General features: G+C 37.1%; 1 protein-coding gene across 1 annotated transcript in view; it reads left to right on the top strand.

Moving 5' to 3' along the window:
* The window catches only part of Vps29 (vacuolar protein sorting 29), a 68,582-nt gene that overhangs the window by 3,339 nt on the left and 39,373 nt on the right, over positions 1-25,870 (top strand). Inside the window, exon 2 of the mRNA XM_090413666.1 lies at positions 11,780-11,971. Within this exon, the coding sequence (XP_090269792.1) occupies positions 11,780-11,971 (192 nt within the window). The remainder of the gene's footprint in view (positions 1-11,779; positions 11,972-25,870) is intronic.

Below are 25,870 nucleotides of genomic sequence, written 5' to 3' on the forward strand. Positions count from 1 at the left end.
GAACACTCAGTATGGAAATACCTCTGTAATTCTCACAAGCAGTTTTATTTCCCTTTTTATATATGGGTACTATTAGAGCTCTACTCCAATCATCGGGAAGTCGTCCCTCTGTCCAGGCTTTCTGAACTATGCAGTGCAGCCACTATAAGACTCTTATACCATTATATTTGATATCCAAGCTATTCAGAATTCTTCTGATGTCTTTTTGATGAAATGCTAGATGAGATATGCAGTGAGCTGTACTTTGCTTATCATTTATGCAGGAGTTTTGAAGAGAATCTTCAATTGGTTGTTGTGTCCATTAGACTTGATGATGAACCAGGAGTATTGATTTATGTTTGAGTAAGATGCAATTTTTCTGCCTTTTTTCCCTTTCAAAGTCTGTATTTGCTGATGGTCTTTTTGCATTTTCTGTAAGTTGCAAATGCAAGATGGCAAGAAAGAGAGCCAGAGGAAGACCAAGATCTAGGTGGAGTGATTCAGTCATTATTATTATTATTTCCCAAGACCTCATGGAGTCAAAGACTCATCTGGGAGGTTTTCAGTGGTGATTCAGTCATTGATTAAGTGCCATAGAAGCATGGAATGCTGATTACATATGACCATATTGGAGTGCTCACAAATAATAAACTGATTTGGAGAAAAATTGTTGATAGGAGATTAATAATAATGTAAACGTAATTATGTATTGCTGTCATAATAAGCTGAACATCCCTTGAGGTACATATCAGGAAATTGATGAGAAGGGTAATGACGAATACCTTGACATCTCTTTCAGCAGAATTAGAGAAGGAAAGTCGGTTTTAATTGTGAATGTTGAAGTTTGCATGGAAGAAGACTTTACTATTTGAATATTTGGATTGCAGAAAATTTTGATCTGAATATAATGAAAATGGTCAGAGTATGCAGATCCTTTTAACATCAGAATACAATCAGGGAGAGGGATGATAATTATCAATTACTTTCTGTATTGAGTTTTGCTGTATCCATTAAGTAATAGAGTAGGTTTTATTTTATTTAATTCTTCTAATAGAAGAGACTCAGAAGAACAAATTGTGCATGCTCAGTGCACAATGCTTCTGATAATACTTATTTTTTGTGAAGGATGATGATGTGAAGATGCATGGATATATCTGCCTGTAAAGAATGGCTTCCTGTAAACAGATAATTCAATGTTACCAGCAGTGTCACAATTTATTAAAATATCTAAAAAGGAAAGGCTGTTGTTAGATTCACATTCAATAGTGAACTTGATGTGAGTATATAAATAGTTAATTTCATCCAAAGAAGTAGTTGTGTTTTAGAGTGAGACCAGATTGCAAAGATGTCATCCACAAAATATAGCCAATTGCAAGGTTGAGGAGAAATGGTTTTAGAAATCCATTCATCTGAATGCTCCATTAAATAATCACCAAAGTAGGTGATATAGAACTATTCATTGCACTACCCTCAATCTGCTGAAATAATTTATTACACCAACTCAAATAACCAGCATTGGCAGTAAACTTGAATAATCTGACAATCTCATGAAGGAAATTATTATTACTGTAGTATTATTCAGGCCTCCATGGAGTCAAAAGACTCATCATGGGATGTCCTTCCTAGGAAACACAAGGTCTATCATACCACTCTTTGAACTCACTGACCATTCTTGCTCTCACCACTCTATCAGACAATACGTTCCATGGTTCAACCCCCCCATGCAAAGAAACCACCCCTCACCCTCTCCTCAGAGCTTCCTTTTGGAACTTCCAGGGATGACTCATTGTCATCGCTCCTTTCCACTGTTCCACCAAGCGAAAGAACTCCCCAGTGTCAACCCTGTAACTACCTCTCAACAGTTTAAAAGTCTCGATCATATCACCTCTCCTTCTATCTACCAAACTCTGCAGTCCACATTCCCTCAACTGATCCTCGTAACTAACATTGTACAGTCCTGAAATCATCTTTGTTATCTGCCACTGTACCCTTTCCACAGTTAATTTATCCTCTTCAAATCCTGGAGACCAAATTTGAGAATAATAGTCCAAGTGTGATCTGATCAGCGACTTATACGATGGAACGATAACTCTTTTATCTCTGCATGTCAGTGTCCTCAGTATTGCAACAATCCTGTGGGTTACCTTCACCTTTGCAATGTGTTCCCTGAATATCAGTTTTCTATTAGTCATCACCCCTAGATCTCGTCTCCCCCTACTTCCTCCAGTACAGCTCATCTAATCGAGTATGCAGCCTCCCATCAAGGTATCCCAAACTCTAAGATTTTACATTAAACCGACACCCCCATTCATTTGCCCATCTGTCTAGTTTATTCAAATCCTCTTGCAGGGCTGCCACATCTGCACTATTACTAATAGTCCTTCCCAGCTTCACATCATTCGCAAACAACTGAACATTCCCCTGCAGTCCATTGACAATGTCATTGATATAAAGATTCAACAATACAGGTCCCACTACTGGGCCCTAGCGTGACCCACTTGTAACCTTCTGTCTCCTTGATATTGCTCCACCATACACAATTCTCTGATACCTATCAGACAGCCAATCCTGACCCCAGTTGACTAACTTGACATCTAAACCCATGTGCTGCAACTTAAATATCAGCTTATTATTACCCAAGACCCCATGGAATCAAAGACTTTTTTCAAAGAGGTATTTTTATCATACAGCTCATCATACCCTGCTTTAAACACACTCAAATTCTCTGCAGACGCCACGCTCTCAGGCAAGAAATTCCAATCATTCATAACACTGCATGAAAAAAACCTGCTTCTCACACCCTCTTTATACAGTTTATAGGGATGACCTCTGGTTCTCCCCTGATCTCCCTCTATTTTCTGTAGAACCTCTCCAGCATTGATCCTATAACAACCCCTTACTGACTTGTAGGTCTCTATCATATCTCCCCTCTTCCTCCTGTCCACCAGACTCTGCAAATTGCATCTTCTCAATCTTTCCTCATACTCGACATTACAGAGTTAGAAACTACCTTAATCAGTCGCCTCTGGACCCTTTCCAACATCTCTTCGTCCTTCTGAAAACCAGGTGACCAAATCTGGGCAGAATAGTCTATGTGTGACCTAACCAAAGCTTTATACAATGGAACAAGAATCTCCCTACTTCTACAAGTCAGTGTCCTCTGCATCATTCCCAGAAGTCTTTGTGTTGTCTTCACAATTTTGGCTATGTGTCCCCTAAATTTCAGATCCTTATCGACTATCTCCCCCCCCCCCCCCGATCTCTTATTTCCTCTATCTCCGACACATGCAGCATGTCTGGTAACCTGTCAAATGCCTTTGCAAAACCAAAAAAATGGCAGTATATGTCTTTACCTCGTCAACTGCTCTTGTCACTTTATTATAAAAGGCAATCATATTACTAATGCAAGAGCACCCCTTAACAAACCATGTTGACTCTCACAGATAACATTACCCTCATCTGCCCAATGCTGTATATGGTCTCTTACTAATTTCTCCAAGATCTTAACAACTAGTGGTGAAACACAAAATGGCCTATAATTAGACACTTCCAGTCTGCTACTGCCCTTATGCAATGGCACTATTTTAACTTCCCTTCATTCATTGGGTACCTTCACCATAGCCAGACTTTCATTGACTCTAAACCTCGAATCTGCCCTATCTCTCTATCATTACAACTTACTTCTCCAGAATGAAATACTCCAATAAAGTGTTCATTGAATAATTCTGCTGTGTCCTCTGCAGTAGTCACTCTATTCCCATTTTTATCCCACAGTGTCATTCTTCCACAGTCATTTCTCCTCCTCCTACTGGCCACAGAGCTAAAAAAATTCCTTAGGATTTTCTTTGAATCTTAGTGCCAATCTCTTTTCATATCCAGTTTCACCTTCCTTACCATACTAGTCACTCTCCTGGCCTGAGTCTTATATTCTTCATGCATCTGCTCTCTACCCCTCTCCTTATATCTCTTCTTTCTTCCATAACCTCTTTTTGACCTGAAATTCCTGTTTGGTATTATTTGTCATCCACTTTACACCAAATTGTGTCCTCCTCTTCACTCTTGGAATACAGCTTACTGTTGTTGCTAACAAATATTCCTTCACAATAATAGCACTAATGATATCCTTGTGTTTTAATTTCATCCTCCATAGAACTACCCCAAGTTGATATCTAAGACTATTATAATCACCTGCCTTATAATTCCACATACGTTCCCTTTTCTTTAATACTCCTGCATGTGTACTCATTTTCCAAGTCAACTCTCCACATGGTCACTCTCTCCAACTGAGGAGAGAGAGAGAGAGAGAGATGTGATCTCAGTTATCAGCTCTTCTGATGCTATGACCAAATCCAAAATTCTTGAACCTCTTGTTCCCTTTATTACATGTTGCCTAAGACATTTGTCTCTCAAGAATTCTAGAAATCCCATTCCCTTATTACTACATGCATTTTCCTCTTCCCAACTTATATTGCTGTAGTTAAAATCTCCCATAACAATCATTTTTCTTGCACTTGCCAAGCTCAACTGCCTAAGCATCTCCTGCTCCCTACTCTCTGTGCTCCTTGGCTTGTAGCAACACCACTAAATATCCTGTCTTGCCTGCCTCCTCACACCATACGTTTTTAAAACCATTAGTGTGACTGCCTTCCAAAGCCTGTGCTCTTAGAGGACATAAGTCAACACTTATCATAAGCACAGTACTTCACCACTGTGTTTTCCCTTCTTATCCTGCTGAAAAATGCTGTACCCTGCCACTTCTATTCCTATTATTATATCAGGTTCCATCAACCACGTCTCAGAGATCCCAATAATCTTTGGCCAGCCTGATGCTATCAGTGCCACCAATTCAAGTCGTTTATTCTGGATACTCCTGGCATTGGTATAAAGCATAAAAGTGTCACTGCTTCTATACCTATCATTATCTCCTACAGACTCCACTGGATTCAGTGTTACCTGATGTTATCCCTCTTCCCCGAAGCACCCATTCTCACAAGAGGCCACCCCCTGCTACCATCCACCCTGGTAATTGTAGTTTCCCTGCATTGACACATCGATTCATTCAGAAAACAGCAATCTCTCTAGATGCCTATGTCTTTCCTCATTCAAATGCAAGCAGTCTCTCACAGTTTCTTTCCGTCCTCAAATGCCCTCCAAGCATCCACGTATTCCAATCCTCTCTTCTGCCACATTCTGGCTATCATGCTATTCATTATTAGTGCTCTTTTGCTCCGCTCGTCATTATCATATTTAGGTAACACACACACTATCTTTCTTCTCTGCGTTTTCTTTTGCACAACCTCAAGCACGATTCTCAGATCTCTTGCCACCTGATTTACACTGCCTCTCAAGTCATTCTTGCCTACCATCACAATCCTCTCATCTATCCTTTCACTTGCTTAATTGCCATAGCCACATTTCTATCGTTCTCCATGCAAACACTCCTCTGGCATCCTATCTTGCACACCACAGATCGAGTCTCCATACATCACATCTTTTACCACTCTGGTTAGAGGAGAGCGAGTGATTGCTCTCTCTCCTCTGACCCTTTCTCTCTGTGTTCTCCTACTTACCTGCTGTCCTGACATCACTCTATCGCTGGTTCCTGCACTCCCTTGAATTCTTCTCATTCCCTCTCTCTGACTGATTTCATTCTCTCCTTGTCTATCATTCCCTCTCTTCTACTGTTTCTATTCTCTCCTCTTCTGTCATTCTCATTCCCTCTCTTCTATTGTTTCTGTTCTATTCTCTCATCTTCATAACTCTCTCTTACTCCTACTCTGATTTGCCTTGCATTCATCTCTTCCATTCGCCTAATCTCATATTTCTCATCTCATTCCCGAGACATTCCACCTCCTCTTTCAGCTCATCTCTCTCTCTCTGCAAGTTAGCCACTCTTGCTCACCCTTCATCCTCCCAATCAAGACCATCTCCGAAAACTTCACAATCATTCAAGCCTTCCCCACTCTTATTTTTTCATTCATATTTTGCTCGTATTTCTCACCAGCTATCACACTACTCATCTCTCTAAATTGGAATTCGCCCACCCCTGATGCAACAAGGTCAGTTATCGTAATATCTAACTCGCTAACTTCCTCCCATTGCCTACATTTTGTGCATATATGCACTCTCCCCTTCTCTCACCTGCCACATATCCAACTGCCAGGACTTCTGTACTTGTAAAAGCTGTAGAGTTTTTTAAGGTGGTGTATTTGTAAACAGTAAAACTAAGTCAAAGGAAACTACATCACTTCAGACTCTTGAACATTTTTTTTTTAAGTCAGAACTTTTTTTCAGATAAGATGTGGCTTTGCCAGTAAAGTTTTGTAGATGTCTTGAAAGATATTTTGCCAAAATAATAAGAAGATCCTATGAAAACAACCATTGGACATAATGGATAACCACATTTGTGCACTTTAGAAATACCATAAATACATGTGGGTACAAGCATGATGCTGTAGCTTTTCAGTGGTATTAGTATCATTCAGTGGCAGCTCGTGGCTTGAAATTGTGGGGGTGCTGCAACTTTCGAAATATACATACACACTGTAAGTACAGTGTATACATGTTTGGATAAAATATCAAAATTATGGTAAAAATTTTTAAAAAAATTAAACATGAAAAAATATTGTTTATTATTGATAAAATTATACAGTTTAGTATAATTCAAAATTACTTAAAAATAAAATCCATTCTTGTTTTGTTCCAAGCAAAAAGGTCAGTAACTTTTTCCTTGATGTTTGTGTGACTTTTGAAGAATTTTTTCTCTGTTGAAATCATCGCAAGTGCATTTAACCTATCCTAATTCATAGAGCTCCTCAGCAATGGTTTTATTCTCTGTAATGTTGAAAAACAGCATTCAGGCTCTGATGTAGTCATAGGAATTGTCAAGAGAATTTTTATCAATACAGTAATTTCACTAAGAACACAATCTAAATTATTTTCTGTTATAAATTTTAACAACTCAATTAATTTACAATAATCATGCATATCGGGTCTACTGTAGAATACTTGGAAGTTCAGTTTCAAGTTTTTCTTTGTTGATCAGAGATATATTGTGTTTACAGAGTAAACATGATAAGCACTACAAACACTCTACTACTGGTGCAAACTGCATATAAACAACAGTGGAACTGTGTGACGGACAGTGCCGCATTATGCTAATAGCTCGCATTTCACTACAATATGTTTGTGCACTTAGCAATATTGCACTGTGGTAAGCACAGTGCTGCTAATGTCCTTCGCCCTCCTAAATGCTACAAGATGGATTTTTTATTATTTTTTATACAAAATAAGAGAATTGTGTAGGATTGTTGATGCTAAAATTAAATATTACAAACAAATATAAATAAATTATTAAATATATTTATATATCGAGAAAAATTGGGGGTGCTGAAGTTCCTATGCACGAGCTGCCCCTGGTATCAATGATATTTCAATAGTCTTCTTCTTAATCCTTCTTCCTTTACCTTTTACAGTGTTGAGGTTTTTTATTCTTGCAACCATAACAAGGATAAGGTGGTTAGATGTGTGTCCTGTGTCTGAAGATGCATGTGTTCATGGGGCTGGTTTGACTGTTCTGGGGGACGAAAAACCCAAGTTTCTGGGTGAAAAAAACCCCTACCTCCGTAAGAGACCTGCTAACTCACATTTCGTCAAAAGAGACCAGATAAAGGTTCCTCGTGTTACTGACAGGAATCGAAGACGAAGCCTTTTGGTCTTTCTGACCAAAAGGCTTCGTCTATAACGACTGAGCTGCGGAGGCTTATTTCAATGATATTAGATAATGGTATAAGGCAGGAATGGCCAACATATGGTGCATGTGCCAAAAGTGGCTCATTGAACCCCAATGATGATGATAATAAAAAAGTAAGCCTATTTATGCAAAAGGTATTAACCAAAAACCAATTTTTTTTGGGGGGGGGGGGCTAAAACTTAGCATTATTTTTAGCGATTTTATTGTTTCATGCACATCTTTTGTACATTCACTTGTATGACCATGAGGCACCAAGTGTTAGCAACAGCAGTGCATCGCAGGTTTTTGTCAGTCATTTTACAATTGATACTCATGCATTACAGAGTTGTGCTTTGTTCGTCCTTTGACCATTTGCAGTTTTGCACTTTTCCGAAAATCAAGCCTTGTTTTTATGTTCAGTTACCCATCACAATGCAAAAGAAAAAACAGGTGATAGAGGTGTGAATTCAGTGAACAGTGGGAAAATGAGTTCTTGTTTATAGCAAATCCGTCAGGAAAACTGTTGTACATTGTTTGTGAAAACACTTTCTCACATAATAAAAGACATGATCTTGATAGACACTATAAAACACAACATCAGACTAAAACATAAGGAAAACTGAAGCTAGTACTTCAGCCTGAGTTATGGAGAGAGAATCTTGTTTTTATATTAAATCAATATATCACATCTATTTTAAATGTCTATATTAACATTTTTACTCGGAGTTTTTAAGGATACAAGAGTTGTATGGCGCATCTGAACTCGTGCGTAAAAAAATTGGTACATGGAATATAAAAGGTTGGCCACCCCCTGGTATAAGGAATTGTGTAAGATTGAATGCAATGAATGTACTTGATCTCTTAATTTATTTAATTTGCTTAGATGGATTTTTGCATAGGATCTCTGTCGAATTATACTATAAGTAGATCTATCGCATAATAAAACAATGAATTTGTGATTATAGTCAGTACTATCCATCAGAACCATTTCATTTTCTTTGTCAACCTTAGTTATAATAGTGTTATTATTTCAGCCTAAAGATCGGAGTGATTGTAATTCAGGTAAAGAAATATCCCCCACACACAACTTGTTGATACCTATCAGATAGCTAGTCTCCAATCCAACGCACTAATCTAATATCCAACCATCTGCTCTAGTTTGACTGTCAACTTATCATGAGGTACTCTATCAAAAGCCTTTGCGAAATCCAAGTATATTACTGTGTATCCTTCTCCTCTGTCCAAGGAAGCAGCCACTTTATTGTAATAAGTAAGTGTAGATTACTAAAACATGACCTCCCTTTAGCAAATCCATGCTGTTCATCAAAGATAATACCATTGTTGTCAACCCAACTCTGGATCCTAGTTCTCACATGCTTCTCCAACAACTTAACCATAACACCTGACACACAGATAGGCCTATAGTTTGATGCTTGAGTTCGATCACCTCCTTTATGAAGTGGCACAATCTTGCCCTCATTCCACTCCTTAGGAACTTGACCAAGTGCAAGACTCGTATTAAAAACATATGTCAAGGCAGGTGTCACCTCCCTGGCACATTCCTTTAGAATATGCGGTGATATATTATCAAGTCCCATAGCCTTATTTACATCTAGTTTACTCAACTCCCCAAACACCTCTTTCTCACTTACAATTAGTCTCTCCTCCCCATCATCAACTGCTCTCAATCTCTCGATGAAGTCACATTCACAAGATTGAAAGATCTTTATGAACTGCTCATTAAGTATCTTCAGCACACATTCTGCAACAGCTGTCTTTATACCATTTTCTCCAATCAATGTCATCCTTCCATAATCATTCTTTCTTTTGCTGACTACATATCGAAAGAACTCCCTCTTTTTGGCTTCATTAGCTAACTGCTATTCATACCTATCTTTAGCTACTCTCACCAACCAAGTCACCCTCCTTGCTTGGTGTTTGTAGATCTTGGTTATTTCCACTTCTCTTATCCTGCGTCCACGATGCCCTTTTTCTCTGTATCACATGCTTAATCTCTTTATTCATCCATCTCACACCTACCTTATTTAACCTTCTCACCCTTGGAATACATTTAGACATTGCATCTACTAGATAGTTCTTGAAAATCCTCCAAGCTGCATTGATCTCTTTTCCAGCTAACTCCTCATTCCACGCTACACCTGCAAGCTGTCTCCTGAGCTCTTCATAATCACCCCCCCCCCCCCTTGTAGTTCCACATATACCCTTTTCTTACAGGGGTCCTCACACTGCTGGCAACCACCCAGGTAATCACCTCATGGTCACTCTCACCAATTGGTGGATGATTTGACACCTCATTTATAATTACATCCTCTGATGAGATGACCAAATCCAAGACCCTTGATCCTCGTGTGTCCTCTGTTACATACTGTCTGAGGTAGTTAGCCCTCAAAAACTCAAGAAACTCATTTTCTTTACTCCAGTTGCTATCTCATCATTCCAGTCTATATTGCCATAATTGAAATCACCCATAATGATCGTCCTTTTCTTATTTGCTTGGCTAATTTGACTATACATTTCACTATCACCACCATCCACATTACCTGGTCTATTACAACATCCCCCCAAGTATTTGATTCCATTCACCTCTATCTCACACCATACTGCCTCAAAACCACTGGCACTATTTCCATCTTGCATCTCTATTTTGTATGGACATAACTCTTTCTCTATCATCAATAGCACTCCCCCTCCCTTTTTACCCCTTCTGTCCTCACAAAACACATCATACCCTTCCATCTCTATTCCTGTCAGGATGTCATCCTCTTCCAACCATGTCTCACTTATTCCGACAATCTTTGGGTGAACAGACGCAATTAGTGCAACTATTTCATCTGCCTTGTTTCTTATACTTCTAGCATTTGTATAGAAACGCAACAGCTCATTTCTGGATCTACAGCTAGTTCCACTGATACCACTCACTCGATGTGATCTCTCCATGCTCGACTGGGGCCATTTCCCTTTCTGCTTCATTTCCGAACCCTTTTCAATTCCAACTGTTTCCTCTTGATCCCTGGTCACCCCATTCCTTTCCTGCCTACACATGCTCTCGCCTCCTCTTGGAGCATCCACCTTTCTCATGCTGTATACCCCTGTCCACCCTGAGCCTCCCCACGTTTCCCTGCTCCTCTTGCACACCTATTCTCTCATTTTCTATACTCATACCACTCACTTCCCCATTCATATCCACCTCTTCAATCTCTCCTGTCTTACTCTCCTGCTCTTCCACATCACTCCCCTCTCAATCTGATTCTTTCTCTCTATTCACTTCTCTACCTTCCAGCAGCAGTCTCTCCAAGCGACTCACACCATAACCACTCAAATGCAGTCCATTGCTCCCATACAGCTCACTTCATCCCTCAAACTCATTCCACACATTAACAAACTGTACTCCCATCTCCTCACACATTTCAGCCAGCATATCATTCATAATCCTTGCTCTCCGCCTCATTTCACCACAGTCATACCTCGGCAACACACTAACTACCCTTCCTGTCACACTATTCTCTTTTATCCTTCCAAGCAGCCTCCATATTGGCACAGTAATTTAAACATATTAAATATATAGATAATACAGTTAAGAGTTTTATCAGCTGTTACTTTTCTCTCTGTAGAAGATAGAAAAACTGGTCAAATTGGAGATGACCAGTGGTTTTGAAGAAAATCATTGGTAGTAACCAACAGTGCTGTTTTTGTAAAACCAATAGATGCTGGTACTTATTCTTTGCTAGCAGGAAAAACCACTGGTAGTAATTAGTAGTGAAATATCATAATTCTGTCATACTATCTGGAATGTCTTTTGAAGGTATACACCAGAAAATGATTTTTAATAAAGACATTATTGCCTTTGAATATTATTTAAGCATTGATGGATGTTTGAGTCCTTGTAACTTCTAGGGGAGCTTACATAATAATAAAGTTAGTAGCTTGTTTTATACAAAATTCAGTATATTCTGTAGTCAGAATAAATTTCAGCCTTAATGATTGTTCTTAAAATCAGTTACTTAAAATATTTTTAATCATGTTCTTTTTTATTATATTTTTAAATAGCTGGTTCTGGTACTAGGAGATCTTCATATTCCCCATCGATGCCATAGTTTACCTCTGAAGTTCAAGAAGCTGCTGGTTCCAGGGAGAATTCAGCATATTCTTTGCACAGGAAACTTATGTACAAAGGAATCATTTGATTATTTGAAGACACTGGCAAGTGATGTCCACATTGTAAGAGGAGATTTTGATGAGGTATTGAATTCTTGAGGTTCTCTAATGCCTATTATCGTATAAATTTTTAAATGAATTGTTGACTCATTATTTAGTGGTCTCCATTGAATTGCAAGTTCTGTTTTTGCTTTGGTTACTTAGTGACTGCAGTATTTAGTGTTTTCTTTGATTTATATACTAGATAATTTTACAGGTGTTTTTCCTGCAACCTAGAAAGTTCAAAAGCTGTTATCTTTATATTAAATTCAAACCTTGTTTTCCTTTCCCTTTTATTCATCAGTATGATGGTATTAAATATGAGTATCAAATGGCACAAAGTAATTTGAGTAGGGAATTGACCCTTTGTTAGCATATTGTCAGAATTGCCCAACATTGTTGAGCGACACCTTCAAGAGAGAGAGAGCGGAGGAGCTGGAATTGAAAATAATGTTCTGAACTCTATCTGTTGAAAGTATTTATACTCTGATTGCTTAGTGAAATATTTACAAGTATTTAATTTTTAAATTGATCATATCCATATATATGTTGACTATATATGTGTATATATATATATGTATATATATTGGGGGGGGGGAACTATGCCCACTGGCACCTATGGCACCCAACTCCCGTGTTCCGGACTGGTAGGCCTGTTCTCCTTGAATTCTGATGACTCGAATTTTGAAGACTCGAAAGGAGGGTCTATCCCCTGACGTTTACGCCCCCCCCCGAGTTCTGGACTGGTAGGCCGGTTCTCCTTGAATTCTGATGACTCGAATTTTGAAGACTCAAAAGGGATCCTCCCCCTCGTGCCTGCTGTGCCTCCCCCTCCAAGTTCTGGACTGGTAGGCTGGTTCTCCTTGAATTCTGATGACTCGAAAGGAGGGCCCGGCACCTGCGGTGTCCCCCCCCCCTAGTTCTGGACCGGTAGGCCGGTTCTCTTTGAATTCTGATGACTCGAAAGGCGGGGTTCTGCCCCCCCCCCTCGGGCGCCTGCGGCGTCCGATCCCCCTAGTTCTGGACTGGTAGACCAGTTCTTGAATTCTGATGACTCGAATTTTGAAGACTCAAAAGGGCGGTTCTGTTACCCCCCCAGTGCCCAAACCCCTGAGTTTCGGACTGGTGGGCCGGTTCTCCTTGAATTCTGATGACTCAAATTCTGAAAACTCGAAAGGGGGGATCTGGCGCCTACGGCACCCAATCCCCAGTTCCGGACTGGTAAGCTGGTTATTTTTGGATCAGATGCGCGGAGCTTGCTCCACCTTTGCCGCGAGTTGCCCTCATGTTGCACTACTTGCTAAGACTTGAAAACAGCCATTTTTGTTCAATATTAGCTTTGTCTTATATAGCTATAAAAATAGTGCAACGTTTCATATTTTTCTATTAAAAAAAATGTATTATATAAAAATAGTGCAATATTTAATATTTTTCTACTTAGAAAAAAAATGTATTATTTTCCTCAAATTTTTTATATAAAAATAATTACACTACCAACATCAAATTATTATTATTATTAATTACTATTAAATATATATTATATTATATTAAGAAGCCGGACAAAAAACATGACACAAAAACGTTACATAAAAATGCTTATCATTTTATATCTATAGGGTAGATATAGATAGATAGATAGATATTTATAGCTAATTCCACCTCCTATCTGAGGACAGGAGGTTCATTTTCTCATGTTTTTGCATCAATATCCTTCTTTCTAAAATTTCTTTTTTTTTTTTTTTTTCATTTGGGAGGTGCCCATTTTGATTATCTGTTTTGTAGTTTTTTGCCTAGAAATTATTAGAGAGCACTTGGGTTTTTGAACTAGCTGTCAAAAATATCAAAATTGGAAAAGCTGCAAGTAATGATGGATTTATATTGAGATGATAAACAGCATGGGCAAAGCAGGAATTGAAGTAATTCTGAGATTATGCATTCACATTTGGGCTACTGGCATCTGTCCATGGACTTGGCGAATATAATCTTTATACCAATCCATAAAAAAGGAGCACCAAGAAATGTCAAACTATAGAATAGTGGTATTGACTCAAATGCAAGTAAAATCATATTCATTATCAAAAAAATAAATTAATAATAATCACTTGAAGGCTTATAGCTCTTTAGAACAGGCCAGATTCGGCTCAGCAATATAGTGGAGAGAAGAATTCTCCAATATTTTGGACACATCTCAAGGAGAGAGAGAGAGAGAATATTGAAAACATAATGTAGGATAAGATGCCAAGAGCTAGAAGAAGAGGCAGGCCCCATGGGAGATAGCGAGATCAAACTCCTGCTCTTACGGGACTAAGGTTGAAGAATGCACTTTGAATGACAGAAGACAGAGACAGGTGGGGAAGAATAATTCATAGGGTCACAAGTCCTCAGCCATGGGGAAATTGACTAAGCTTTTCTGTGTGTGTGTGTGTGTCAGTGGCATATATTCAAGGTGTGCGGTGCATACTCATGGAATAGCAATTTCACCAATATTATATTTTTGCATTCATTCCTGTTAGACTCTCATAATCAGTTCCTGGCTTGGCATGATTCCTAAAATTAAAAACAATATAATAATGCTTCATGAAGAGGACAATTTTCAACGATTAAACATTGCATCACTCGAGTCATAAACAAATCAGTTATTTCGTTTCTTTTCCTATAATAATTTACTTTCTTTATGAATTTACCTCTCTACAATGACTACAAGACTTACAAAATTTCCCTGACTAATATCTGTATTACTTCTTACGTGTTCATTCTATAAGGAAAGCAAATTCTATATCTCTAGCCGATTCCTAATTTTACTCACATGTTTACCCTGACTGATAAAGGTTATTCCTTGCTAAAAGAAACGAATCCTCTAATTTCTTTCTGGGGCCATCTCCTCTTCGGATATTGACAAATTTATTTTTTAAAGCTGCGCCAGCCAGTATCTTAGAATAGAGGGGACTCTTATTCAGGGAGACTTTTCCAGACTTTTGGTGCACATAGGTGAATAAATTTAGTGCTTAAACTCATAAATTAAACGCTTTACTGTGGCTAAGTTTGAACATGTTATACCTTTCTTTCAATCCCCCCCCGCTATGGTTCAGATTAATGAGTGGTAGTTTTGATTCACATCACAGGCAAAACTCAGGTATAGAAGAAAAAACATATTTATTGGAATCTAAAGACATACACTTAGACCAATCTCACTTTCAATTAGTTCAATGACATGCTAAATCAAACTGATTAATACTCTAATGCATGAACAATAAATCCTTCTTTTAAGTTAGAGATTAAACACACATAATATACACATTATACACTTCTAATCAATATTCTACCTACTATGTTAGTCTTGCACATTAAACCAGTCACAATCATCTATAATCATTCCAGATTATAGTCATTTCAGTCTATAATCATTCCAGCCACTGCTAAAATTATCACTTAAAATTCTTAAATACTGTCCATATTCGATTATTACACTACAATGATCTTTCCCTTTTACTGACTTTTTGACTTTTACTGTGGTAATTATACGACAAAATCTGTACTTTACAATTTCTTGGGGCAGGATCTCCAGATCCGTCTGAACTGTCCTTCTTTGTTTGAATTACTTCTCGATACTTCCATAAGCCTGCGTCCACGTGGTGGGTCACTATGGTCATCAGATTAAGCTATGCTCTGCACCTGGCGTTGTTTCCTTGTCTATTCTCGATCTTTTTTGGGCCATCCTCATTTCTACTGCCGGTTCATAGGATACGTCCGCGATATTATTCTGTCGGAACTTTCAGCGAAGGAGCAAAGAAAGCATATGCTGACATCTTTAGCACCAGCAGAAATTCAGACATCGAAGGGAAAGGCGCACCGTCCGATATTGTACTATTGCCAAGAAACGCCATCAGGAACTTCCAGTCCACGGGAGAAGTCGAATCATCATCCAGCAAAATAGGCGAAAAAAAGCCTTGAGAAAGGGGTGCAAACCCTTTTTAATTCTCCCTTCACTTCCCCATTTTTAGCACCCTGTTACTAGCTGTGATAGCACCCTCTTACTTTCTGTGATCTTTTCCCGCCCGCTACTTTCTTCGTCCATGGGAATTTTGGCACATCACGAGATCTCTAGCAGCGTCTTCCGGGAAATGAATGTGCATCGCTTTCCAAGATTGCCAATACCTCAGGCCCGCCCGTGACCTTTGGACTATTGTTTACAATAATCCAAAATGTGTATATATATATATATACACGCACACATGCATGAGTCTCCGTAGCTTAGTCAGTATAGACGAAGCCCCTTTGGTCAGAAAGACGTGGGTTCGATTCCTGTCAGTGACGCAAGGAACCTTTATCTGGTCTCTTTCAACGAAAGGTGAGTTAGCCAGTCTCATTTGGAGGTAGGGTATTTTTTCACCCAGAAACTTGGGTTTTTCATCCCCCAAATTAGTAAATAAAAAAGTGATATGAAAACTAACCATTATGTCCAAATTTTTAAGGATATGATTTTTAACTAATGATTTGAAATGGGCTGATTTTTTTTTACAAAAGTAGAGGAGTTGCCAGTGGGGTGTGTGTTTGGGGGGGGGAACTTAGTTAACTGTTGGGCAAGTTAATAAGTAGGACTGTCTATGCTATCAACTATAGCATATAGGAGAATATTGGATTTGTACTCCATAAATACATAGTGGTTTAACATGAACCGGTTTTATTTTGTTGTTGATTTCTTTGGACCAAGAAGTCACTTTTTTTCAATAATTTGTAGACTTTTTTTTTCTCTTTGAGACATAGTGGGATCTTGATCTATAAATTGGTAAGTAGAACTGTCGCATAGGAAATCATGCATTTTTTTTTGTTGTAATCTCCTTCATTCACGATAACTGTTGCATTACTCTTATCAGCTTTAGTTAATAACAATATTTTTATTCTTGTATAATTTTTTAAGGCAGCAATTTCATTATTTCATACTTTTTTTTAACCACATTAGAAGGCACCAAATTAGAACTTTAGATCTTTTATCTGCTACAATTTGAATTGTTTAATTACTCATTGCACGTAAACTATAACATGCTGCTCTGTGCTCTGAAGGCTGCTGGTTTGAAATCTAGCAAAATATAAGCCAGTTAATAAATATCTTTTTTATAAAATAGTTGGTTTGGTGTTAATTCCATTAAAATAAGTTATGAATGGCTAATGCCAAGTCAAAAAAGGATGTGTAGTTAAGATTTTAACTAAAGCTGTGCATCTTGGATGATAAGACAGCTCATTTGTACAAAGCAAATAATAGTGACAGGTTTAGAAATAAATAGATGACTGTTACCAGTCTTGGAATGATTTCATCAACAAAAATCAGAATCATTGAGCAAAATATGCTGCTAAAGATGGAATTCCATGCTAATCTGTTCATCCACAGTTCAAAAATGTGTTATGCAATCTTTTGAGGAAAAGGAAGTTAAGAAAAGAAAGACTAGAAAGACTAGATTAAATCTGAAGAAAATTTTATGCTCATAATGAATGGATTCGTGTTGCAATGAGAAGTTACTTAGATATAAAAATTGCAGTTAATTTAAATCTGTTTTCTTGGCTAAATTGTGGTTGCTGAAACTTCTCCAAATCAGAGCCACATGTCGCTCGATCTAACAATCATAATATCACCAAATTTGGTAAGGAAACTAATCAAGACATGGGAAGGATTCTGTAAAAAAAAAAAAAAAAAAAAAAAATTAGTTGGAAAAATGACCAATATAGGGAATATGATATTATTATAGCCTAGAAAGCCAAAATTTTGCATAAAACGAAGTTGAATGCCTATTTTGCTGGATCATAAGAGCTATAAAGTAAAGGGAAAACTTCATAAATGCATTCCTGTTGATAGTCATGTTCAACATGCACCTCACTGTACTTTATTGTACGTTATTTGTAAAGTTATTTTACTGTAATGAGTGCAGTGCATCAGCTGCTCTTCATGAGTTTAGAACCTGCCAGAATTTGTGTAAAGGTCCTCTGTCAGCTAATGCAGTTAAATCAATGATTTGGAAGTTTGAGGAAACAGGATCTTTGGAAGTTCGACCTGGCAGAGGATGGAAGCCAGTGCAACCACAGGTATCGGAAGAAGTTTCCACTGCAATTGTCAGCAGATCACACAAAAATGCAGTTTGAAGTAGCAGCTCCTATGGAGTAGCATGACAATTGGATATTCCTTATTCCACAGTATGGAAAGTCTTGTGAAAAATTATTACATTTTATCCATACAAGATCAGCCATGTACAGCAGCTGCTACGTGATGATTGTGATAAACAGCTGACATTTGCTTTGACGTTTCTAGTCAGATTGAAAGTTGGCTTTGGAAAATTTTGTGGGGGAGATGAGGTGCATTTTTATCTGAACAGAACAGTAAATACCCAAAATTGTTGAATTTGGGCTTCCAAATCATCTCGTGCTCCAGGAACTCCTATTACGTTCACCGAAAATTACCATTTGGTGCGACTTCACAGCGGATTCTATAATAGGGCCATATCTTTTGGAGGACTCACTCTGACAGGACCAGTAACTTGTTCCATTACTGCACAGAAATATTGCGATATGCTGAACAGTTTTGTCATTCACAACTTCAGCAATGACGATGTCTAGATGAGATCATTTTTATGCAAGATGGAGTGCCTCCCCACATTGCATGACCAGTACAGCAGCTTTTACAGCATCACTTTACAGAAGAAAGAGGGATTAGTTGTTTCTTTTCAGTTGCATGGCCACCTCTTCCTTCCCTGATATTTCTCCATGCGATATTTTGCTTGTGAGGTTACCTGAAGTCTGTCTCTCGTGGTGGTATCTTGAACTTGGCAGCCTTAAATTTAAGGACAGCGTATCACAGACTGTGATGAACATTCCTTCAGACATGTTACATTTTGCTGAGTACAGGATGCAATTTCTGGTCCACGAGAATGGTGTTCATGTTGAATCAGGTCCTCTTTTGCATGGGTGAACTCAGTGTGCTCGAATTGTGGGGTTGTGAAAATACTTATGCTCCAGTAACTGTGATACCGTAATTACTGTGCAAAATTAAATTGATATTAAATGTTACATTGCTGTGTTATAAGTGCAACACATAAAGGTAATGTTTAATTTTAGTTTAGTCTTTACAGCACATATTCCCCCTATCAGCAACCATTTTTAACTTTTTTTTTTGTGGAATCCTTCTTCCCATGTCCTGATTAGTCTCCCTACCAAATTTGTGACGTTCTGGTTGTTAGATCAAGTTACATAAGGCTCTGATTAGGGGAAGTTTAATTATGACCACTCTGTATATCTCTTCTATGCTGATGCCGAAAGCATTATGACAAAATATGACAAGATTGTTTCACTTGAAAGCTATTGCTGCTACAGCCACAAAATATATATATTGGGTGAAATATTTTATAACAAAACATTTGTTGATATTTGAATTACAGTTTGAATTTTTGAGTGATTACAAAATTGAAAGTAGAAGGAATGCTACTTTTATTACTCTGGATATCGAGGTAGTCTTTGTAACAGTGATAGTTCAGTTTTTAAAATTACAACTCAACTTCCTCCTGAAAGAGATGAGATACATACTTTATAGGGATGATCCCTTTAACCTCTTGAATGGTACTGGAATCAACCTTGCAGTATTTAATTGAATCAGGCAAACAAACTTCAACTTTGTGTTAAGGCCATTTTGATCCGCATATTCCTTGAGCTGAAGTCATTCATCCCCCTCTGGTTCTGGAAAAAATCACTGAAAAACTAGGATTTTATTCCATAGTTATTTGACTAAACTTATTGAGGCCATTGACACTGCTCTTTAATGAAGTGATTTTAATCACTATTCATGTTCAGAAAATTCTGATGTCAACATCAATGAAGAGGATCAGAATGAATATTTGAAATTGCAGAAATGCATTGCATCATTGCCCTGCCAAAGCTAAAAAAACATCTCTGCTGTTAAGCAGATAGAGAATTCAAATTGTTGAAAACAAATAATAGAAAACTACAGACACACTGGAGAAACTGTATCCAGCACATTGACAGTCTGGCCAGCTTCTTCCAAGTATGTTTTTACCTGGCTGGTACTTTCATCACAAACTTGAATCCTACATGAAAGTGATGCACTTGAAATGCTCATTACTAACTTTTATATCTGCAAAATAAATATCCTATAAATCAGCATTTCCCAAATTTATATAAATGAGGACTGCTTCTTTTCAGTATAATTTTTTGCTGTCCACCACATGTTCATTACATCTATGCATGCATGTATTATAGTTTGCTGGATTAAATAAAATACCTCTGAAAATATGTGATATCAGTTAATCATTGATCCTGGATTCATCTTCCTTATTTGCCTAAGATGGGCTGAGGCTACAAGAACAATAACTTTCTAGTCCAATCTATTGGCAGTAAAGTTATTTAGACTTCTGTAAGAGTTCAGCCCACTTATACTCTTGATGTTTTTTTTTATCCATTTCCTTCTAGGAAATGGACTAAGGTTCTTGGACTAAATTTGTATTTTCTATGTATCTGTGAACATGTTATTAAACTTGAAGAAACAATGTAGTTTTTGCTTGATTATAAATTAAATTATACTAGACAGAAAATTATATTCTTGTTTTAATCCTTTACTCAAGTGGAAGCAAACACTTTCTTTGCAAGTGAAGTGAAGTATGATTTCATATTAGATTGTCCAGTATTTAAATTTAATTTACATTGAATAAACAATAGTTACACATTTTTAATTTAATTTTCATATATATCTTTTTTATTGATTTTCTCAACTCGATTTGTGACATATTTATTATGAGGACTTTTTTTTTTTTTTTTTTTTAATTAGTAATTTTCTGAGAACCAGTACTGGGTTATAGGCCATGCTTTGGGAAATGCTGATATAAGCGATAGCAAAATCTTATTGATTCTAGTCAGTGACTAGAGAAACGTTTTTTTTTTTCCCAGATGGTTCACAAGTTAGTCTCTTATGCAGACAAATTGATTTTTCCCCATTTTGGAAACTCAGGCTTTTTGCCCTGAAACTAAGAAAAATCAACTGCAGAATTTGCTCTTTTGGACAGTAATACCGATTAGTATTACAAGATTGTGGCAGTTGTCATTTATATTCTCATCATCTGTAAGCTTACAAATTGTTGATAGTCATGAACTCTACTACAACTAAGGGTGGAGCCCAACTATATGAAAAATTCTTTTAAATTTTAGTTTTTTTTTTTTTTTTTTCATTTAATATTCAGGATACTTGTAGTTTGAAATACTTAAATATTGATTATCAAAAATTTGAATAATTTTGAGCTACTAATATCTGTGGTACATCATTACCAAGAGCTGGCCAATCATAAGCCACAAACACTTGCATATATTCATAGACTCAGTTCTCTTGCTTCCAGAATTAGTACTTGAAGAAAATCTTGTTTTGTTTGCTATGAATATGAGCATTTTCCTGAAATAAGAATATTAATAATTAAAAATAAACTACTCAGTTGTCACAAACACTTTTCAAATCTTATCTAGGAATTGGCATGCTAGATCTTGTGTAGATATAGAATATGACATCTGCAACTTGGTTACAGATATTTCCAACAGTGTGAAAAGAAAAGGAAGTTATGTCATGGGGAGAGCAGATACAGTAATGTCAGTGTATTCCTTAAACTAGTGAAAACACTGAAAAAATACCCCTTTGCAAATCAAATATTTTGAAAAACTTGCTCATCTTTATCTTGTTAAGATATATTGATGATATTTACTCTCTCTGCTTGGCCACAAGATTCACATATTTGATATATTCCTCCTCTACTTCACCACCTCCCAGAATCCATTTTACTATTAGAAATACAATAACAATAACATCTGCCTCATGAGCACCTTTTATTTCACAGTATGTGGAAAACCAGCTCACAAAGCTAGATACATTCACAAACTCCCCCCCCCCCACCCCCCCAACAGTATGGTATTATAAAACCTAGTTAACAGAACCATTAATCTGTTCTAACCAAACACATTTCACATAATCATCATCATCACAAACTATGGGCTCACTGCCCGTTGATGTCTGATGCCTGTTTCACTATCTTCTTCCACCTTTCTTTGTCCAGTGCACAGTGTTGCAGTTTTTGTACACCCATTCCATACCAGTCTTTTATATCGTCTATCCATTCTCTGTATGGTCTACCTCTTCTGTTTAAACCATCCAAAATACCAAACATAAATGTCTTTATCTTCTGGTCCTCACTCATTCTACAGATGTGTCCAAATAATTGCAGCTTCCGTTTTATAATCTTCTGTATTGGATTCTGCAGAAGATTCTATCTTCTGATAGAGCTCTTCATTGGTGAGTTTCTGTATCCATCCTATTCTTAGAATCTTCCTGTAACAAGTTCTTTCAAATGCCAAAATTCTTTTTCTTGATTTCTTATTTATTACCCACATTTCAGATCCGTACAGTACACCGCTGAGGATGCATGTTTCCAGTAATCTTAGTTTTTTTTTTCAGACTAATCACTTTACTTTTCCAGATGTTATCCATGGCCTTCAGATTTGTTCTTACCTTTGCAATCCTGATCTTTATTTTGAAAGTTTATTTTTCACTTGGTTAGAGTATAATAAATTTAGTTTAATCCTTTATCCAAGTGTGAGCAAACAAAGTTTGCGCCTGAAAGTATCTTCAGGACTGGGGTAAGGTGGTACAACACCAGGGCACTCCTTGCAAAGGTGGAGCAAGATACCAACACTCCCATCTCAGTATCTCCCATAATGCAAAACACATCTCCTTGCGGATATGTCTAATGTTATGCATTAAGGGAAGGGCCACAACCCAGACTAGTTTCGACCTTTATTAAGGTCGACCTTACCCCAGTCCTGAAGATGCTTTCAGGCGCAAACTTTGTTTGCTCACACTTGGATAAAGGATTAAACTAAATTTATTATACTCTAACCAAGTGAAAAATAAACTTTCAACATCTTTCTCTAAATCCAGAGTAATTTATTAAAAAAGGGTGGCACACCATTTGGCAACTCCTATAGGTGGAGATGACTAATGCTTCTGCCTGGTATCTCCACTTGGGCCTGGCTCCCACTGAAGAGACCTCAATAAAGGTTGAAACTAGTCTGGGTTGTGGCCCTTCCCTTAATGCAAAACATTAGACATATCCACCAGGAGATGTGTTTTGCATTATGGGAGATACTGAGATAGGAGTGTTGGTAGCTTGCTCCACCTTTGCAAGGAGTGCCCTGGTGTTGTACCACCTTACCCCAGTCCTGAAGATACTTTCAGGTGCAAACTTTGTTTGCTCACACTTGGATAAAGGATTAAACTAAATTTATTATACTGATCTTTATTTCTTTTTTACAGTCCAAGTCATATGTCAGTTTATTTCCCAAATATGTGAATTGTTCTACATTTTCTATATCAGTTCCATCCACTTGTATCTTTTGTTTCATGTTCTTCTCACCAAATACTATTGTCTTTGTTTTTTCCAAGTTCATAAGTCCAGATCTCTTCCCTTCCTCATTTAACAGTTTCAGTATTTTTTGTAGTTCTCTTTTGTCTTCTTCAATAATAACAATGTCATCTGCAAATCTCAGATTGTTAATTCTCATTCCGTGTACAGATATTCCTTTTGGCATCTTTCTTCAATTTGTCCATTGCCCTTTCTAAATGTGCGATGAAAATGCTTGGTGATATTGGGTCTCCCTGTCTAGTACCTCTGCTTGTTTTAAACCATTTCCCCAAATCATCACCTATTCTAACTGCTGCAACTGCATTCTGATAAACATCTTTTAATATAGCTATTAGTTTTTTATCAATTCCATAGGATTCCAGAACTGCTAATGTCACTTTCTGGTCAATACTGTCAAATGCTTTCTGAAAATCAACAAATCAAGTATATATGTTTTTGTATTTTCTCCTAGCTTTCTCTGCTATTAACCTCATTGTCAAAATCTGTTGAATTGTAGTTCTATCCTTCCTAAATCCTGCTTGCTTGTCTGCAAGGTATGCTTCCAATTGTGTTCTCAATCTTTCTGTCAATATGATCATCATCACTTTACCAAAGTGACTTATCAAGGCAATTGTTCTATAATTTTTACATTCTAGCTTATTTACTTTCTTGTATAATGTTACTAATATTGATTTCACCCACTCTTCTGGCATTTTCCCTTCTTTCCATACCATATTACATAGTTGGTGCATTCTCCAGTAATGTTATCATTACCAGGACTCTTGTGTTTTAGCTGTCCTATTGCTTTTTCTACCTCTCCTCTTAAAATGTCCATATCATGCTCATTACCTGGTGGTGATATCTGCTTCAATTCTTCAGTCAGTTTTCCAATGCTATCTGAATCTAGTTTTTCTTCATATAACTCACTACAGTATCTTGTCCACTGCTGTACAATTTTTTCTTTATTCATCAATACTTTGCCTTTTTCATCTTTAATTGTGGTCTGTTTTGGTTGCCACTTTCTATTAATGGTTCTGATCATTTTGTGTACCTCCTTTGTTTTATGCTCTCCATAGTACTGTTCTATATTGTTGCATTGGGCTTCTAACTATTTCATCTTATCCATTCTGACTGCTTTTTTCACCTCATTACACTTTCTTCTATATTGCTCCTCTATTTGTTCTGATGTATCCCTTCTTATCTTCAACATTCTTTTCTCCTGTACTAACTTCAGTGTTTCTTGTGTAATCCATTTCTTCTTGATCTTCTCTTCTTCTAGTACTGTTTCTTCAACTGTATCTTCTATCGCCTTCATTACTCTTTTCACTCTTAAATTCAAGTTTTTTTCTTTCTCCACACTTTTAAGTTTCTCTTCTAACACTGTTCTGTACCTTCTTCCTATTTTTGCTTCACTTATTCGTGCTGTATCTCTTCTATTCTGTTGTTGGGGTTTATATTTCTTTTTTAATTTCAACTTGATGTTTGCAATCACTAAACTATGGTCAGAGTCTCAACATCTCACAGCTGAACCATATCTGCCAGTGTATCCGATGGCTAACTTTTGGTGGTGTTAAGAATTTTGTTAATTTTGGTAGAGGAGATTCATAGGGATCCAAGTAGCAGTTTGCTATAGTGAATTGGCTTTAACGTAGCATTTTCTTGTGGAGCAGTGTTTGCTATTGTGAGAGTTAGCAAGTTCAAACATGACCTTCAGAATCTGTATATCATTTTAAAAACCTTCCTAACCTCAATAAATATAGTTATATGAAGTCCTTAAGTTATGGGAAATAGTAATGCTTAGACTTCACATTCAACAAACAATGCTTCCTATTAGTGTCCATAAAGGGCACCCTTCCTAGGACTTCAGGCTTAAGTCATACATTCCCACTTCTTGTGTTGTTTCTTATACATTTTTGTTGTATCCCTGATATGTCTCTTTGACAGGTGAAATATTGAAGTCATTTAATATATTCCTCTGTATATCTTTATTCCATTAAATAAAATGAACTTCAACTGGCATTTAAGTCTGAATACAACTTGAAGGTATGATATAACTAGGTACAGAATGATAAATGCATGTAAACACAAGAAAGATATTTAATTAACCAAATATTTCGGTCCGGAAATAGCAGACCATCTTCAGTGGTATTACAAGAACAGTTTTAAAAAATACAAGCTAGAATACTAACAATAGATCGTTAAAAATAGAACATGCTGCATGATGTTATATCACTAAGTATTAAGTATAAAATGGAACATTTTGAAGTAGAGACATGATTAAAAAAAAAAAAAAAAAAATTAATGTTTAATCTTGATTAGACTTTCCCAGATTTTTGATATAGATATACAGTCATTACGATTAAGGTTGGGACGATGGAGTAAGGCCTCCACGCTTTCCTTGAACAAACGTTCGAACCTATAACGGGATCTATGTCAGAGGCAAGTCCTGGACCAAAAGATGCTGTGGTCAGTTTCAGTCTCGTGTTGAGCCAATCCAGACTTTTCAGGTTTG

The sequence above is a fragment of the Typopeltis vanoorti genome, chromosome 24 (genome assembly GCF_054136105.1).
Source record: "Typopeltis vanoorti isolate ZY-2024b chromosome 24, IOZ_Tvanoo_1.0, whole genome shotgun sequence".
Lineage (NCBI taxonomy): Eukaryota > Metazoa > Arthropoda > Arachnida > Uropygi > Thelyphonidae > Typopeltis > Typopeltis vanoorti.